Source organism: Capricornis sumatraensis, chromosome 17, assembly GCF_032405125.1.
Source record: "Capricornis sumatraensis isolate serow.1 chromosome 17, serow.2, whole genome shotgun sequence".
In the NCBI taxonomy this organism is placed as follows: domain Eukaryota; kingdom Metazoa; phylum Chordata; class Mammalia; order Artiodactyla; family Bovidae; genus Capricornis; species Capricornis sumatraensis.
In genome coordinates this window covers 54932467-54952113 of record NC_091085.1, presented here as the reverse complement: position 1 = coordinate 54952113, position 19647 = coordinate 54932467, and the positions used below count along the sequence as shown (strand labels likewise).

The window sequence follows — 19647 nt, the reverse complement described above, 5'->3', positions numbered from 1 at the left end:
GCAGGAGACACGGGTTTGATCTCTGGGTTGGGAAGATCCCCAGGAGGAGGGCCTGCAACCCACTCCAGTATTCTTGCCTAGAGAATTCCATGGACAGAGAAACATGGCGGACTACAGCCCACAGTGTGGCAAAATGTAGGACAGGATTGAGTGACTAGCACTTTCACTTTCAGGGAACTAAGATCCCATGTGCCTCATGGCCAAAACAAAAAACCCTGATGCCCAAAGAACCCGCAAAGCAGCCCCGAATGCAGACCTTCAGTCCTCTTCCCTATAAGAGAGAAATAAAATACAAATAAAAAATAAAATGAGGAAATCTGGACAGGCACACGCCCATCATGTGGAAAACGCCATGTGAGCATGGAGGGAGAGATGGGGTGAAGCCTCTGCAGGACAAGAGCCAAGGAGGCAGAGAGGGGCTGGATCAGAGCCCCGTAGAGCCTCAGAAGGAACCGACCCTGTGGACACCTGATCTCGGACTTCCGGCCTCAAGACTGTGAGCACATTTCTGTTGTTCAGGTCACCGAGTGTGTGGAACTCTGTTCAGGGAATGGATTGCTCAACTCTGGGGCACTAAACGCTGCAGGAAGCCACGGTGTCCACCAGGGGGCGCTGATGATCCTGGTTTTTGTGGGCTTGGTGTCTAAGTCTACTGGGTCGGAACTCACCACTTGGTGGGATGGGGGGCCCACGAGGGGTGGAAATGAGCAAGCAGGTCAGGCTAGGAGAAACTGCGCAGCATCCCTTATTTTATTCGCACCCCAAGAAACTCTGTTGAAGAGTCAATGCGTTAAGGTGTTCAAATCATTTCTTTCTCCGACTCGGCACACAGATCACATTATGAGCTGTGTGAGCTGTGTTTTTTAAACCAGCGGTCCCCAGCCTTTTTTGGCACTAGGGACCGGTTTCGAGGAAGACATTTTCCCATGGAAGGGGTGGGGATGGTTTTGGAATGTGTCAAGCGCATTAACATTTACTGACTTTTCTATTATTATTATGTCAGCTCCATTTAGATAATCAGGCATTAGACCTCTGCGACTGGGAATCCCTTTAGACAACAATCTCTATTTCCCTACCGAGGGTAGTACCTACCGAGGGTACTCTCTTTAACATAACAATATACTTCTCCTAATTTTGTCTAGAGAACACACAGCTCCCTCTGTTTATTTTTGTTTTCAGCACTTCTGGGTAGAGACAGCTGGGGAGAAATATTTCCTTATTAGAAGAAAAATAGTGAAACAGATGGCAAATGAAATTTGCCCTCTGGGTCAGGGAGACAGTCTGGGTGTGGAGGGGCCTGCAGGGGTGAGGGGGTGTCCTGCCTGGAGGCCACAACAGTAAATTCAGGATGTCCAATTAGAGCCAAGGTGGATTCTAAGACCCATCTCGCCAGAGTCTGAATTTTTGAGAGAAAACAGAAATTCAGATTTTTTTTTTTTTAGGTGCAATGGCCAAAGTCTTAAGCATTGACCCAGTCTTTTTCTATACCATAACCTATTTTATTATCCTTCATAGAATGTATGATGATCTGAAAATTATATTGTTTGTTGTTAATCTCCTCCACCCCACACTAGAGGTCTTTGAGAGTAGGCATGGGTCTATTTACCACTCATCCTTGGCCTGCAAGATCAAACCAGTCAGTCCTAAAGGAAATCCACCTTGACTATTCATTGGAAGGGCTGATGCTGAAGTTGAAGCTCCAAAACTTTGGCGACCTAATGCGAAGAGCCAACTCATTGGAAAAGACCCTGATGCTGGGAAAGATTGAAGACAGGAGGAGAAGGGGGTGACAGAGAATAAGATGGCTGGATGGCATCACCAACTCAATGGACATGAGTTTGAGAAAGCTCTGGGAGATGGTGAATGACAGGGAAGCCTGGTGTTTGCAGTCCATGGGGTTGCTAATAGCTGGACATGACTGAGCAACTGAACAACAACTAGTATACAGTAGGTGCTCAATAAACACCAGTTGAATAAGAGAATCATACATCACTTGATACTGCTTGCATGAAGACAAAGATTTCATGCAACTTCTTTTTCTGTGGAATCATCTTGGGACTGCAACTGATTATCAGAGGAATCTGAAAATCAACCTTTAAAAAATTATTTATTTGGCTACATGAGGTCTTAGTTGCTGCACTTGGGATCTTTGCTCTGGCAGGCACACTTCTCTCTAGTTGAGGTGCAAGAGTTCAGTAGTTGTGGCATACAGGCTTAGTGGCCCTGCGACATGTGGGATCTTAGTTTCCCGAGCAGTTACCGACCCCAAGTCCCCTGCACTGGAAGGTGGATTCCTAACCATGGGGCCACCAGGAAATTCCCTGAAAAATCAACCTTAAAAAAACCAACAACCCAGTCCACAGTCACCGTGGGCATATATATCCTTCAGGAAACTGACCTCTGAACGTACATGAGTGATCCAAAGGGATGACAGAGCCCGTTCGTCCCCTCACTCCAGCCCAAAGGGAAGCTGGGATACACGCTTGCCTGCCATGGTTCTCACTTACCGCCATCAGTCAGCAGGCTTTTAGCAGAGAATTGCATGTGTGATTGATTTGCAAATCCTTTCAGGTCCTGAAGGAGAGATGCTTAGTACACAACGTACTTTGTCATCATGTGTCAACATCGCCTCAATGCGGAGAGCAGCATTACACGATGTAAGCGTGTAATTGGATTGTTGCTGGGATCTTTCCATCTGCATTTTCATTTACCCAAAGCCGCAGCTTTGGAGGGTCATTTGCTGAGGATGCCAGCCACTGGGGCGGGGGAGGGGGTGGTGTGAGTGTGTAGAAAGACAAGGGACAGCCATAAGCCGCAGAAGGCAAACTTTATATTTACAGTCGGTAAGTTTATAAATATATATTACATTCTTATAATCTACAATATATTCTGCACGCAGACGGATTGGAGAGGGGGCATTGACAGCGGTATGAAAACAAGGGAAAGGCTGAAAAGAACAGGAGTGGGTTACTGAAAGCAAAGGATTATCATTGAAAAAGGGGTGACCGTTTAGTTACCCAGCCAGACAATGTAAGTCAACTTGGGGACAGGAGCAGGTGGCTGATGGCTCCTGGACTCTCAGTGTTGGGGCAAATGGACAGCACCTTAGTTTTAGGGAGAGTGCTGAGGTTGAGAGGATGAACTGGTGGAATTATACACTTGATCTCAGGAGAATTCAATTATATGCACAGAGAGAGACCGAGACACAGAGAGAGAGGAAGCAGAGAGATAGGTTCAGAGAGACACAGACCGAGAGACAGAGAAAGAGAAATTGACCTTAGAACCCAATGCTCGAATAACCCAGCTCTCTGCTCCATAGGCAGGTACCACGGGTCCCTCTATCCCTCCAAGGTGAAGAAGCAGCAGCCTCATGTTCCCCCCACATGTGAGTGGGGCCAGATTTCCTGCCCGACCCTCGTCACACACACTGAATCTCAACTCTCCTCATCCTGTACCCCTCTATGGGCATGCCCAGATTTATCTCAGCAGCCTTGGGCAGCAGACCAGATGGGACTGTCGAAAGACCCATCACAGACCATTCCTCCCTTCTTTCCAGAAAAGCCAGGAGAATGAGCATCCTTGGGTGCCGAATTCCTTTTGAGCACTGCTGACCCCCAAAGACTAGCCTTTTCAAAGGAAGACACGTGTGAATTTGGCCCCATGGGGCTTCAGTGTAGACTATTACCTGCTGTCTGACACAGAGGCCGCAGTGGAAGAGCCTCAGCAAACAGTGACACAGCTCCCCACTGCCCACGAGTGATCAATGACTTTTGCAAAGGTGGCGATGCAAGGAAGGGTACAAATGTGAACTGAGTAAATTTGCTTAAAAAAAAAAAAAAAGCCTGATTCTTTGAACCTGATTGAAACTCTATGCCCAGGATCCCTAGTTTACCGAGAAAGGGATGCTCCGAATGGCTCAGAGGGTTTAGTTTCCTGGGTGTTTGTTCTTGACATCTAGTTACAAAGGTATTGGTGACCTGTTTGCCCTCTTGTTCCCTTTCAACCCCTTGTCAACGATTGCCTTGGTTTGTCAATAACCCTGGGGTTTACCCTGACCCAGCCTTTGAGAGATAACTGGAGATCATACTTCCCAAGAGCTGACACTAGGCGGCGCTAGACTCCGCTTCTGCTCAGGCTCACAGCCAGGTGAGTTTCCATGACGCACTTCCTCCCATCCATCCCGCCCAACCTGAGTCTCCTTTTTCTCCTGTGGTCCGCAACATTGAATATTGCAGCCATGTGGCTTTGGCTGTAACCAAATTGCTTCGATGAAAGAAACAGAGATAGCAAGAGAGGGACAGTTCTTTCCTGGAGGCTGTTGGAAGCTCAGTGACTCAGAACTCATTTTTCTTCCAAGTTGAAAAGAAATCTCGCCATGCTTGATAAACCTCTTTTCATCGACTGAGACATCGGACCCTGGAATATGGACATCGATTCCAACTCGGGGCCTCCCTGGGGGAGCCAGGGTCGTTTTCTGGGGCTCTGTGGATAGTGTCGGCCTGATCGTGTCCTTTTTTTTTTTTTTTTGCCACGCCTGGAGGCATGGGGGACCTTAGTTCCCTGACCAGGGATCAAACCCACACCCCCTGCAGTGGAAGCGTTGAGTCCTAACCACTGGACCGCCAGGGAAGTCCCCCCTGTCTTTTCATTCCCCGCACTTCGGGTCCCCATTGCCCCGAATCCCCAAGTTAAAGGCCGAAAGGTGAGTGAGAACCAATGTCTGCGAATGCCCAGTTTACACATCTTCACGTAATCCTTCCCTGTAGCTGTGTGACTCTTGGCTTCCCCCAGGGTCCAGATCCTGGCCTACCCAGTTCACGGTATCCTCGCTGCTGGCCGCTAGGGAGTTCACGGCAGGGCATCCATCCTCTGGAGAGAGGGTGGCGAAAGTGGTGAATTTGACTCTTTTCCTTTTTGAGGTAGGGGACGTTGGGGGCTCGCTTTTCTGATCTTTCCCATCCGCGAGGGTGGGTCCTGAAGATCTGAACAGCTGTCCGTTGATGCTCTTTTGGGAGTCTGTGCAGAGCAGATACTTACTCTCTTCGAAATCCATGCCTCTGTCGATGGCGGTGATCTGCTCCTCTTGGGAGGAGGCAAAGTGGAGCTGGTTCTCCAGCAGTTCCGTTCGGTGGCTCAGGCCGACCCAGTCGTGGGAGTGAGTCATCCCTTCCTGTTCTTCGAAGGGGACCTGTTTGTGCCTGTACTTTAATGCAAAGGTCACACAATTGATGAGGAAGACCAAAATGGCCAAGCAGAAGACCCCCAGAAGGGCATACATTCCGATCTCCAGGTCACTCAGCCCTTTGGAGGACTGGGGGTCGTTCTCCTCTGTCTCCCCGTGGCTTCTGGGCAGGTCTACCTGGGCTGGGAAGCTGGTGAGGTCGATGGAGATGGTCTGCAAGTGGCTGCCATCATCCAGAAGGCTTTCCTGGCCCCTGTTCTTCTGGAAGGTGGATCTCTCCGTTGTGGAGCCCCTGCCTTCCATGAGGCCCATGGAGGAACTGCTGTAGTACTCTCCCTCCTGACTCCCCCATGCCTGCAAGGGCTTTTTGGGTCTTCTGTCACTGATGTTATTATCCAGGGGCCCTCCTGCCCCTGTGTGTCTGCTGTCACTGGTGTTGGGGGTGGCGTCGTTTTGGCCAAACTTCACTTTGATGGTGGCTGTCCCCACAGCCAGCACGCTCTTCCGCTTGGATTTCTGGCATGATTCGCAAATAACCATTTCGACTTTCACCAGGGCCCCCTGTCCTTCAGCTTCAGCGGCGATTATAGGCCACTTGAATTTGGGGTCTTGGTGGATGGAGACCACCTTCTCATCCAGGGATGTGGCCATCAGGGAGAAGTCTTTTGCATCATAAATATCCAAGGGGGTGACGGAGCCATCACTGAATTGGACCCAGCAACTGATGGCTGCTTCCTGTTGAAAAGAATAAGTAAGCTCATCAAAGATGGACACAGAGGGCGAAGGGGAGGATGGAACAAACTGAAAGAGTAGCGTTCACATATACACACTACCATGGGTAACACAGACAGCTGGCGGGAAGCTGAAGCGCAGGGAGCTCAGCTCGGGGCTCTGTGATGACCTAGAGGGACGGGATGCAGTGGGGGGTGGTCCCAGAGGGAGGGAATGTGTGTGTACTTAGAGCCGATTCATGTAGCTGTACAGCAGAAACTAACACAACATTAGCACTGTAAAGCAATTATACTCCAATTAAAAAATAAGCTTAAAAAAATGGGTTCCAAAGCTCATTGCACACACAGACACTCTGTAGCAAAGAGAATGCTACAAGAACAAAGGGAAACCTGGTACACAGTATAGAAGCAAGAAATACAAAAGGTATAAAATAGAATGAATTCTTGTAAAGACAAGAGAACCTAAAGAAAAGCCACAACAGTAAAATGACCACCACGAAACACGACCAGGAATAAACACCTCCTAATAAGAGTTGCTTTCTTTCCCGAGGTGTTGAAAGAAAGGCTTTTTTTTTTTCCCCCTTTGCTGCAAGATCTACTTCTGCGCAATAATAGATTGCACGTCAAAGAAGATTTACTGGCCAGTGGGTCATTCACAAGTGTTACACATTTAAATGAAACATATTTATGACATGACTTTTACGTTGCTTTAATACCCAGTCTCTGAACATTACTCACAACACAGATGAAAGCCCCTGATCTACACAAGGGCGCTTCAGAGGTGCTGCTGGCTTTAGGCTTTAGTTGTTTTGGGTCCTGCCACATACGCATCTAAGGATAGGCTTGTATTGGCTTGCAGACACAGTCCTGGCTTGGAGGTGAGGGGTAATGCCGTCCAGGCAGAGAGAGGGGTTGGGGTGAAGATTAAGGTTAGGAAGCTCTCTATTGGGAGAATCTTTGTATTCCCATCCAGCCTCCAACCCACCCATTGGGGGAAACTGGGAGACCAAAGAGTAGCCAGGGCCAAGGTTTGTGTATATCTGAATTTCTTTTCTTTTTCCTTTGTTGCTTTAGATCTGATTTCCTTGGGACTAGTCTGACCAGGGAGATCATAAGAGATGAGATAATCTCCATGCCTTCCAATTCAGTGAAGATGTCACTGGCCTTGACAGCGAACTGGCAGGCCCGTTGCTCCCTCCTTCCTCCTGTCTCCTGGAGAAGCTGCTGCAGCCCAAGCCCAGAGGGGTGCTCAGCCCCAAGAGGCTTAGGCCCCTGCCCACCTGGCCCGGAGAATGGCTGGTCAGAGCCATTCATCTCGGCAGCTCTGAGCCCGCCGGCATCTCCTTCTCCAGTTTGAAATAAGAAAGACAGGACTGAAGCACTTCGTTGTGGGCAGATGAGTGGGAGCTTGTATGAAACTGGAATGAAGCCTCACTTTGGAGCAACTACAATGGATCGGGTACAAGCAAATGTCTGGGCTCAGCATTTATCTAATGAGATAATGGATGTGAGAGAGACTGCTGAATCCGTTTCACCAAGTTCTTACAGCTGGGCTTCCCTGGTGGCTTACACCGTGGGGGATATGTCTGCAATGAGGGAGACCTGGGTTTGATCTCTGGGTTGGGAAGATCCCCTGGAGAAGGGAATGGCTACCCACTCCAGTGTTCTTGCCTGAAGAATTCCATGGACAGAGGAGCCTGGCAGGTTATGCAGTCCATGGGGTTGCAAAGAATCAGACATGACTGAGCGACTAACACTTTCACAAAAGCCTTGCTAACCTTATAATAAATCCAGTGTTATTTCAGCTTGCTTGAGTGGATTTCTCTTTCTTGAAACCAAGGCACCCCAACCACAATAGAGTAAGTGTTCCTGGTGGTATCTGGTCTTCGGAAGTGAGAAGGAAGCTTCTCACATGAGGCTGGTGGCTCCTGCTCCTTCTTCCGCTCAGTTGGTAAATCCTGACCTTGTTAGATATTGGCTTGGACTGGCTGCTAGGTGGAAAACACCACCAGGAGACAGTGCAAAAGCCCCTGGGCATAACCCTGGTTTACAGGGTCAATTTTTTTTTCAAGCTGTGCTGGGTCTCAGTTGGGGCATGTAACTTCTTAGTTGCAGCATGTGGGATCTAGTTCCCTGATCAGAGGTCAAACCCTGGCCCCCTGCATTGGAAGCACAAAATCTTAGCCAATGGATCACTAGGGAAGTCCTCTACTAGGGTCTTCCGATTGCATGAAATCACAGCAGGAAAGTCAAATGCACACTGGGTTTCTTGACACTGAAATGTCAGAGCCAAGTTGCAGGCAGAGGCCAGCCTCCATCCGAACCAAGCACGGAGCAAACCTCAGGGTCACATGGCTTGCTCTGCATGTGGGAAATGGGTCAGCTCTGTGGCCTTATTGTAACTGTGTCTTATCACTTCCTTAACTCCTCACTGGCCATCATCTGATTAGATCGCCCCAGGAAGACAGAAAGAAGCCTCAGGTTATTTCTCCTTTGCTACCTGGATTTGCATCCTGGCTGGCATTGTGCCGTCAGAAGAGGGAGGTTTGCCTTCGGCAAGAATTCGTATCTGTTACTGAGCTCACCCACTCTCAAGTGCTAGTCCAAAGCTTTGCGCACAGAGACCACAGTGAAAGGGCAAGCAATTAGCTAACACCTGATGGAGGAGCGTTCAGTGATGGATACGGGCTGGGGAAACTGCAAGACTCTGTGCTTCCAGGGGAAGGTCTGGCTTAGCCCACCTTCCTGTCCGAACATAGTCACAGCCTCAGTGGGTGCACAAGGGGGCCCACGTCGTAACATACCTGCTGAGCATAGAGCTGCTGGGAAAAGGGCTCTTGATTGACAAGGGAAATTGCCCGAAAACTTCCTACAAGGACTGGAGGCCTTCCAGCATCCCCTCGGGAGGACAGTCTGTCTCATGGGGCACAGAGAGTCAGCAGCCTGAGACCACTGTCCTTGAGTGTTTGGCAAACAAGGCTCCTGAGAGTCACAATCCATGTTCTCTCTAAGAAATAATGTTTCTCCACCTCTGATGAGGGGGAAGATCAGATAACATTTTCAAGTGCCCTGTTTGTTTGGAAACTGTGGCATCAACACACAAACATGCGCTGCACGATACACACAAAATGTGCACAACATGTGCACAACACACAGGAGACACAACACACACAGTACAGGCATACACATACAGGAAACACACACACACATTCTATTAGCACATGCTATTTTCCAATAAAGAGAAAGAACACCATATACAATGTAACCAGCAGTTTGTTACTTCTGTTCCGGGCTAAACAATAAATGTGGAAGCAACTCCTCTAATCTCCTTCTGACCCCCCAGACCTGTGGCCCCATCATAGAGGGGCAGGGACTTCACAGGAGTTTGGACACTTCCTTAGGGTCTGTTCCTGCCCTCGCCTTCACCCCACTGCTCGGGGAGCTCAGCGTGGTGAAGAGCCAGGACCATCGTGATGTGGAGAAACAGCACATGTGATGTCCAGTGGGATGTGGAGCCTACGTCGAGCTCCTCTGGCTCCTGGTGCCTAGAATCCATCACGCATGGCAGTCTTGTTGTTCAGTGTCTCCATTTAGGGGGGTAGGAAGCCTGAGGCTGAGCAGTCACTCCTTCACAAACCCTTTTCAAGACTAACAAGGACCTACTGTATAGCACAAGGAGCCCTCAGCACTCTGTAGTGACCTGTATGGGGAAAGAATCTAAACTAAAGAAAAGAGTAGATATACGTATATGTATAGCCGATTGACTCTTCTGTACACCTGAAACTAACACAACATTACAAATCAACTATAGTCCAATAAAATTTAAAAAATAACAACAATTGAGGAACACCCAATGTGCAAACCTCACTTGTTGCTTTTGTGGGACACCCCCCCCCAACTGGTGACTCCACCAGACGGGCAACCTCACCTGCTATGTGACCTCAGCTGGTGTGTGACCTTACTTGATGCACGTGTGACCTGCTCAGGGCAGGACCCCACTCAGTGAATAAACCCACCAGTGTGTGACCCAACCCCACCATGTGACTCCAAGACACATAGGATTTCCCCCTGGTGTGTGACCCTCCCAGTCATGTGGCCTCCCCGAGAGGCGACCCCCTCCCCACAGCGTGCCATTCCTACTCCCACACCTGTTTGGGCCTTTGCAGAAGTTCTTGAGCCACTGCGGTGGCAAAGATGGCTCTGTTGCTCCCTGGGCTGAGTTGCAGGGAGAGGGACAGTCCCGTCACCAGCTGGACCCCAAGGTCCGTGATCGTCACCTTCTCATCCAACACGGTGACCGTCTTCTCGGCCAAGATAGCATCTGACAGAGGTGACAGGATCTGAAAGGCAGAAATGACATAGCTCTCTGTGGTTTCAGAAAGCCCCCCTTCGGTGTAAAGGATGCTCCATGTGGGGGAGGGAGAGATATAGACTGCAGGAATTTATATCTTTTTAAAAAATTTTATTTATTTATTTTAATTGGAGGCTAACTACTTTACAATATTGTAGTGGGTTTTGTCATACATAGACACGAATCAGCCATGGGTGTACATGTGCTCCCCATCCTGAACCCCCCTTCCACCTCCCTCCCCATCCCATGCCTCAGGGTCATCCCAGTGCACCAGCCCTGAGCGAGCACCCTGCCTCATGCATCGAACCTGGACTGGCGATCTATTTCACATATGGTAATATACATGTTTCAATGCTATTCTCGCAAATCATCCCACCCTCGCCCTCTCCCACAGAGTGCAAAAATCTGTTCTTTACATCTGTGTCTCTTTTGCTGTCTCACATATAGGGTCATCGTTACCCTCTTTCTAAATTCCATATATATGCATTAATATACTGTATTGGTGTTTTTCTTTCTGACTTACTTCACTCTGTATAACAGGCTCCAGTTTCATCCACCTCATTAGAACTGATTCAAATGCATTCTTTTAAATAGCTGAGTAATAAGGAATTAAGATCTTTTGAGCAAAAGTCAGCTGTGAAGATTGCAAGCACTTGTCTTTGGGGCAGGTATGTTTTGTTTGATGTACTACTCTAAAATGGGATGAATGGCCATCCTTAAAAAATAGAAGATTTCATATTAATGATAGCTTTCTAGCTTTTCTGGAAAACTGGCAGTATCTCTCGATGCTGGGCTCCCGTTTCCCCTGTGGGAGCCTTTGGAAAGGAACAGCAGCCTCTTCATCACACTCCTCACCACTCCCTATTGTGCGCCTCACATTTAGGTTCCAAATCAGTCATCGTCTTTCATCTGACACCCATCCTGCTTTTCTCGCTGATGGCTCCTTCTCAGCTTTATAGAGAGCATTGGAACATGTGACTCCTGGGTCCCAGTTCAAAGCAATCTATTTTCCTCCTCGATAAAATGATCTCTTTTACTGTCACTTTTTTTTCCAGTGGCAAAAGTACTTTATTAAATTATATCATTTGCAAGTGGTTTCATAAAAATATCTAAGAGGAAAGTTATACAACATTCTCAAAAAATTATAGAGTTAACAGCAAAATTACATTTTCTTGATCATATAAATAAAAACATTTTGTTTCAATAGGCTGTCTGAATATTTTATAATGTATGCCCCAACTGACAGCTGCAGTAAATCTATTTTAATGAAAAGTCCCATGGTTAATTAAGTCATTTGTTAATAACGGGTTCAAAAATGATCTCTTTTAAGTTCGAGCCCATTTCCCAGAGTGATTTAAATTTTCCACAATCCAATATAGTTTCACTTATAAATCTTTGCTGTGCACAAATATTTTAGAAACCTCACTTGTTGCTTAAGAGGATGATTGCCTCTCCTACAAATGGGGCAGCCACTGAGGAATAATATTTGGTCTCAGGAGGAAAATGACTAGACCCTAGTGGCCCCGCTAGAACCATGTCTTGTGAAAGTGTTTGCTTCAAAACTCCCATTCCGCACACTGGTCAACCCCACCCATTCCCAGCAGGAGGTGCTCACAAGACCTGTGGAGACACTATAACTTTGTTCCTTCCTTCCGCACATTTCTGGAATGTGTGGGAGGGTGTGACCTGGTGAATGCAGCTGAGCATCAAGGCAGGATGCAAAGCTTTCAGGTGACAAGGGTCAGTGAGGTAGACTGACAGAGCGAGAAGCTGCTGGCCACGCCCTGAATTTTCATGAGGTTAGTTCATCTCGAGAGCTTTTCAATTTTTTTTTAATTTAAAAATTTAATTTTATATTGGGGTAGAATTGATTTACAATGTCGTGTTAGTTTCAGGTGTGCAACAAAGTGATTCAGTTACACACACACACACATATACTTATTCTTTTTCAGATTCTTTTCCCACATAGGTTCTTACAGAGTATTGAGCAGAGGTCCCTGTGCTGTACAGTAGGTCTTTGCTGATTGTCTATTTTATATATGTCGTGTGCATATTTTAACCTCAGGTTCCTAACTTATTCCTCCATCTACCTTTCCCCTTTAATAACCACAAGTTTGTTTTCTATATCTGTGAGGCTGTTTCTATTTTGTAAATAAGTTCATTTGTATCATTTTTTTTTGATGGTACAAATGATCTTAATATCATATGATATCTGTCTTTCTCTGACTGGCTTACTCCATTTAGTATGCTAATCTTTAGGCCCATCTATGTTGTTGCAACTGGCCTGATTTTGTTCTTTTTAATGTCTGAGTAATATTCCAGTATATATATGTGTGTAAGTGTGTATATATATATACATCTTTTTATTCATTCATCTGTTGATGGACACTTAGGTTGCTTCCATATCTTGGCTATTGTAAATAGTGCTGCTATGAACACTGGGGTGCACGTATCTTTTCGAATTAGAGTTTTTGTCTTTTCCAGATATATGCCCAGAAGGACAATTGCTGGATTATATATATAGTGGCTCTATTTCTAGAGATTTTGTCCCAAGATGGTAATGTCCACTGTGTCTTACAGACAAGTAATGTCTTGAAGTTTCAGACATGATTCAACCCAAGAAGTCAGGCCAGTGTAGCTCAAATGAAAGGAATATGTGAGGAATTTAAAAACTCTTGTCACATTATTATACCATTTATTTTATTTACTTGACAGTTCCTTTCAACTTACTCATTCTGAAAATGGGCATTGTCAAATAGAGTTACCACATGACCCAGGGATAGCATTCTTGGGCAAACATCTAGAGGATACTCTAATTTGAAAAAATAAACATACCTCTATGTTCCTTGCTGCACTATTTGCAGTAGCCAGGGCATGGAAACAACCTGTCAACTGAGAAATGAGTGGATAAAGGAGACGTGGTACATGTATGCCACGGAATACTACTTAGTCATAAAAAATAATGGAATAATGCCATTTGCAGCAACATGGACAATCTAGACATTATCAAACTAAGTGAAGTAAGCCAGATATAGAAAGCTGAATAACATGATATTCATATGTGGAATCTAAAATATGACACATACATATATACTTACTACTACACACTACTATATATGAAATTGATAAACAGCAGGGACCTACTGTGCAGCGCAGGGAACTGTATTCAACATCATAGAATAATCTATAAGGGAAAAGAATCTCAAAAAGAATAGAAACATATGTACGTGTAACTGAATCACTTTGTTGCACACCTGAAACTAACACAATATTGTAAATCAACCGTACTTCAATTTAAAGACTGGATATTAGTCTAAGAGACAAATAACAGAGTTCTCACCTGAGCTGTCTTACCTGAATGGTGGTCATCCCCAGTTCCTGGCCAATCAGGACTTGTCCCCCTTGCAGCTTGGCGATCCGGGGCTCCTCCACCTGCATGAAGTCATTTACCAGCTCCGTGATGTCCACCTGCCAATCAGGGCCCAGCAGGTGGGCCAGCTGCCCCCCGGGCTCAGCAGCTTCCGCCACAAACTGAGTCAAGACCCGCACCATGGCATGCTGGTATTGGAGCGCGCAGCCCCTGTTCCTCTTCTCGTCTTCATCCTCCTCCTCGCTGTCCTGAGCTGGCCTGTCAAAGGGGCGGTTCGGTTTAACAGATGCTGATTTGTTGGGTCAACAGGGGGCTGGGTGTGAAACGTGGCAGGGGCTGCAATGGTGAGTGGGCGTAAGTCCTGCTGGTATGGAGTTCATGGCCCGGGGTGGGCTTTGACAGACATGCAGGGGTGATACTCAGAATATTTGACCACTGCTGCAGCCTGAGGACGGGCTTCCCCAGTGGCTCAGCAGCAAAGAATTCTCCTGCAATGCAGGAGATGCAGGAGACTCGGGTTTGATCTCTGGGTCGGTAAGATCCCCTGGGGGAGAGCATGGCAACCTGTTCCAGTATTCTTGCCTGGAGAATCCCATGGACAGAGGAGGCTCATGGGCTACAGTCCACGGGGTCACAAAGAGATGCGACGGCGCGCCCACCCACACTTATGGCCTGAGTACAGACCTCCCTAGTGGCTCGGCTGTAAAGAACCCACTTGCCCATGCACGAGACACAGACTGGATCCCTGGGTGGGGAAGATCCCCTGGAGAAGGAAATGGCAACACACTCCGGTCTTCTTGCCTGGGAAATCCCATGGACAGAGGAGCCTCACATGGCTACAGTCCGTGGGTCACTAAGAGTTGGACGCGACTTAGCAACTACACAACAACATGGCCCGAGTACTGACCAGTCAGAATGGACTGGTGTGGTCAGCAGAGGTCTAAGCTGTCCCTAAACCACCCTTCACCTCCTAGTATTCATTTTGTGAAATTCCCTTCTCTTTGAGTGTGGGCTGGACCTAATAAATTTCTCCCGAAGTAAGATAAGAGCAGAAGTTACAGGATGTCACTTCCAAAATCAGATTTTAAGATACTCTCTTGTTTGGCTCTCTTTCCTTGGTTCTTCTCTCTTGCTTGCCCTGATGAAGCCAGCTGCCATGCTGTGGGGATCCCTATGAGGACATCCCACAGCTCGAAACTGAGCAGCCTCTGGCCAGCAGCCAGTGCGGAACTGTGGCCCTCAGCTCAATAGCCTGGGAGAAGCTAAGACTGGCCCGTAACCACGTGAGCTCAGTTGCAGGTCCACCCCACCGAGCCTCATGATGAGACCACAGCACTGGCTGACAACTGGATGGCACCCTGAGAGAGACCCAAGCCTTGCCTGGGTTCCTGATGCAGAAGAAATGTGAGATGACAGGCTTTTCCTTTAAGCCACTTGGTTTTGGGATAAGCCATTATATCATGTCATGGTAGTCAATACAATAAGGCTCTGGATGACCAGTGTAGCTCTATAAACCAGTACACAAGGAAAGTGAGCATTTCACTCAAGGTATTTGGTGACAATAAATGTTGAAAAAACAAGGATGGCAGCCAGGAAGCAGATGTTAGTTGTTCCCTCAACATCTGATGCCTTATGCACTCTCAGCCCTTCCCAGCACCATCATGATCGCCATCAAGCCAGCTGTTGATTCCTTGAAATAGTTCTGTAGCTATATCTGAGCTGAAAAGTTGTGACAGCATCTGGACTGTCCATAATGAGACTTGGTCAGTTCTTTCTTTTTCTTTTTTTTCAGCCAAATGGCATGTGGGATCTTAGTTTCCCAACCAGGGATTGAACCTGCACTCCCTGCATTGGAAACATGGCATCTTAATCACTGGATCATGAGCAAAGTCCCCAATTCCTTGGTGAGTCTCTCCCTGCAACTGCCTGCCCTCAGGAGCATCAGTAATCATGCCAAATTCCATTCTCCCAACTCAACATTAGAAACCCCTGTGGTTAAGAAAAAGATCATGGCTGAAACCATCTTCCAATTGCACATGGAACCCAAACCTCCATTCCTGAAGTCACACCCTCTCCCAGGGGCCACAAGAACTCAAAGGGGTGGACTTTCAAGGGTAAGAATGTGAAAGCTATCCCTCCCAGAAGTACAAATTCTCTCCTCTCTGTTGAGTACCCAGACTCCAGGAATATTTCCTTGTCTAATTCTGCACATGCTTACTTTTGTCTTTCTACATATCACTTGTATATGATTCTTTGAGCATGGGTCTCTCTGAGATGACAAAGTACTCTGATCAAAATTCTCTTTTTATCTGATGCCTGCTTATTTGCCTCATGTGGATAGTGCAGACTTGCCATTCCATCAAACACCATCAGGGTGATGTACCAGGCACACAGGCGACAAGCTTTGGACTTCATCTCCCCAAGGGAAAGTAATCTCAGAGTTTCTGGGCTGGGGCACAAAGAGACTGCCCAGGTCAGGCAGCATCTGTTCAGACAGGTCTCTAGTGAACCTCTATGGCTTGGGTCCTCCCAGATCAATTTTCCCTTCTCCTGATATTGATCCCTTGGTTTAGGCAGGGTTGACCTTCTTTCTTGCCAAACAGTATATTCTATCTGCCCCCCTTCTCCTCCTCCACGTCTACAATGATTAGATCAGGCATGGACACACAACCCAAGTAAGAAAGTAGGAATTATTGGGGAAGAGAGGATGTACTTTTTGCAGAGTTGCAAAGAAGGTAGACTAGAAGTCTGGGACCTCAGGAGCAAAACTTGATAGGGAATGAAGCTGATATAAAGCAAACTGTAGCTGAGAAGGGGATAGACACACACACCCTTAGGCTACCCCTGAACCCCTGGAATGAGACATGCCTGAAGTTAGCTATCCTGTAAATTTCCACCTTTAGCCTAAGTGTACTTGACCTGGGTTTCTGCTCTGGAGCCTGATCAACATACCCACCTCTTGTTGGAGACAATGGGGACTCTCCAGCCCTTGATCTGGTTGAGCTCAGTGTCTGAGATCTCGATTTGCAGGGGCAGCCGGGGCACCCATACCGTCATGTCCAAAGGAGTGCTCAGGTGCTGGAAGGTGAAGTTCACCACCACGCCCACCTTGCCCTTCATTTCCTTCCCATTGACAAAGACGTAGTCACATCTGTCAGAAACCTGGAAGAAGAGAGAGAGTGGTGGGGGCCCATGAGTGAGTTTTCATCACATCCCAAAGTGGTAGTGGAGAAGACTCTTGAGAGTCCCTTGGATGGCAAGGAGATCAAACCAGTCAGTCCTCAGGGAAATCAACCCTGAATATTCATTGGAAGGACTGATGCTGAAGCTGAAGCTCCAATACTTTGGCCACCTGATTTGAAGAGCCGACTAACTGGAAAAGACTCTGATGTTCAGAAAGATTGAGGGCAAGAGAAGTGGGCAGCAGACGATGAGATGGTTGGATGGCATCACTGACTTAATGAACATGAGTTTGAGCAAACTCAGGGAGATAGTGAAGGACAGGGAAGCCTAGAGTGCTGCAGTCAGTGGAGTCACAAAGAGTCAGACGGGACTTAGTGACTGAACAACAGCAACACAGGAACAGCAAGAGAAAGCAGAGGAGAACACTGAAGCGGGTCCCAATCATGAGAAGTAAGTGGACACTGCTCTTTTTTTTTTGGCCACACCACATGGCTTGTGGGATCTTAATTCCGGATCAGGGATCGAATCACGCCCTTGGCAGTGAAAGTGCAGAGTCCCAACCACTGGGCTGCCATGGAATTCCCTGGATACTGGTTTTTGCTTACTGATACAGCAGAGGCTATATGACAGATACCATGGGCCCCACCCACCTCTCCTTTGAGCTCTTTGACTAGTTGAGGTCACTCATCCCCACCAGCTGCAGGTGTTCTGCTGATAATTTATGCTGCCCCTCCTCTGGGAGACTGCCCTTAGCTGATGGAGCCGTACCTGCAGAGTTACTTGTGTGTTACATACCATCCCATCCCATCGCATCTCCTTGCCCAGTGATGACTTCCTGGTTTGTCTGAAGGTGGAGCAAAGTGCGTGTTAACACATCCAGGCACGTTAGCTCATTCCATCCTCAGAACAACCCCGAGATGGGTGTTAGTCCCATATTCCAGATGAGGAAACTGAGAGTAGAGGAGTCTGACCACAGTCCCCTGCTGGGCAGGAGTCAGCCCTGGGGTCTGGTTTTGGAACCCACATTCTCCCCTTGTGCTCATGTATGGGATGGCTCCTCTCTGCCAACGTTTGAGAGAAGAGCCAAGTTCAAAGCACCTTGTCCCCTCATCTTTGTGTCCCAGCTCTGCAGGGGAGCCCATGCTCGTCCTAAACAAGACTTGGGGCAAAGCTTTGGAGTCGTGCAGTAGGATCAATGATGGCCCTCAAAGATACCAAATCCTAACTTCCAGAACTGGTACATTAGTTTATCTGGCAAAAATGACTTGGCAGGTTTGATGAAGTTAAGGGTCTTGAGATGAGCAGGTAGTCCGAGATTGTCCAGGTGGTCCCTAAATGTAATCCGAGTGTCCTTACAGGAAAGAAGCAGAGGGAGATTTGAGAACCTCAGGCGGAGGAAGGCTGTGTGTCACCAAAGCAAGATGCTACGTGACCAGCTTTGTGGATGGAGGAAAGGGTCAAGGAGCCCAAAGAAACCATCTGTAGGAACTTGGGGGGGTCAGGGAAGTGTTCTCTCCTTTAGAGTCTCAGGGCTCGGGGGGAGTGAAGCCCTGCTGACACCTTGTGAAGCTGATGAAGGGCTTCCTCTCTCAGAACGTGTGGGAGAATACACGTGTGTGGTTTTCAGGAAACTTTTATTTATTTTTGACTTGTGGGATCTTAGTCCCCCAACCAGGGCTTGAACCCACGGCCCTTGCAGTGGAAGTGCAGGATCTTAACCACTGAACCACCAGAGAAGTTCCTCTACATGGCTTTTCTTCCCCAAGATTTTTTGATGTGGACCATTAAAAAATCTTTACTGAATTTGTTGCAACATTGCTTCCTTTTTTACCCCTCTGGCCACCAGGCATATGGCATCCCAACTCCCTGACCAGGGGTCGAACCTGTATACCCTACATTGAAAGGTGAAGTCTTAACCCCTGGACCACAGGGAAGTCTCACATGTATAGTTTTAAGTCATCCGATGTGTGGTCATTTGTCCCAGAAGCCACAAGAGATGGACACTGAGAGGGAGAAGAGGACAGAACCAGAGACCATGAGGGTGTCTTCCCTGCTCGGGGCTTGGCTGGTTGAGCTTGGAGCAGGATATGAACTGGAGTGAAGCCCTTGGTTTACTGAGCACCTAATACGTGCCCAGCCCAGCAGGTGACCACCTCCCACGTGTGGTCCCAGTTACTAGTCAGTCACAAGAACCCAGGAAGTGGGGCCATTACTGTCATTTCACAGGTCCAAGAATTAAGTACCTTTTCCTAAGGACACTTCCCAGGTGGCGCTAGTTGTAAAGAATTTGTCTGCTAATGAAGGAGATGCAAGAGACGCAGGTTCGATCCCTGGGTTGATAAGATCCCCTGGAGCAGGAAATGTCAATCCACTCCAGTATTCTTGCATGGGAAATTCCATGGACAGAGGAGCCTAGTGGGCTCCTCCATGGGGTCACAAAGAGTCAGACATGACGGAGCACACACATACACACACACACAAAGGACGCATGGCTAGAAAGTGGAAAAGACCAGATTCAACCCAAGTCACCTCCCAGCTGCCTCCTGCTTCGGTACAGGCATCACTCTTGCCTGAATGCTCTGTTGTGGTCTGTCTTTTTTTAAGGATGCAAACCTCCTTCCAGCACTTGAAGGGGCATGAAGAAAGCAAATGCAGAAATGACTAGGTTGTTCAAACACCTTAGAGACATCTTAGAAAGGATTGCTGATGATGGCTCCTTGATCTTCCCGGTGAGGCAACAAGGGGGCCAGGGAGGCCCACGGGGGGCTCGGCATCCCGGCGATGGTCAGTGACTTGGAGGGAAACGTGGGCCCGGGTCCGTTTCTGAGTG

The 19647-nt window shown here is 47.7% G+C and overlaps 1 protein-coding gene across 1 annotated transcript in view; it reads right to left on the bottom strand.

The window, feature by feature from the left end:
* Positions 1-4735: 4735 nt before the first annotated feature.
* TMEM132D (transmembrane protein 132D) overlaps positions 4736-19647 on the bottom strand; it is an 883628-nt gene continuing 868716 nt past the window's right edge. Inside the window, exons 6-9 of the mRNA XM_068990253.1 lie at positions 16591-16796; positions 13619-13892; positions 10062-10253; positions 4736-5917 (exon numbers count right to left, since the gene is read on the bottom strand). Of these exons, the coding sequence (XP_068846354.1) occupies positions 4736-5917; positions 10062-10253; positions 13619-13892; positions 16591-16796 (1854 nt within the window). The remainder of the gene's footprint in view (positions 5918-10061; positions 10254-13618; positions 13893-16590; positions 16797-19647) is intronic.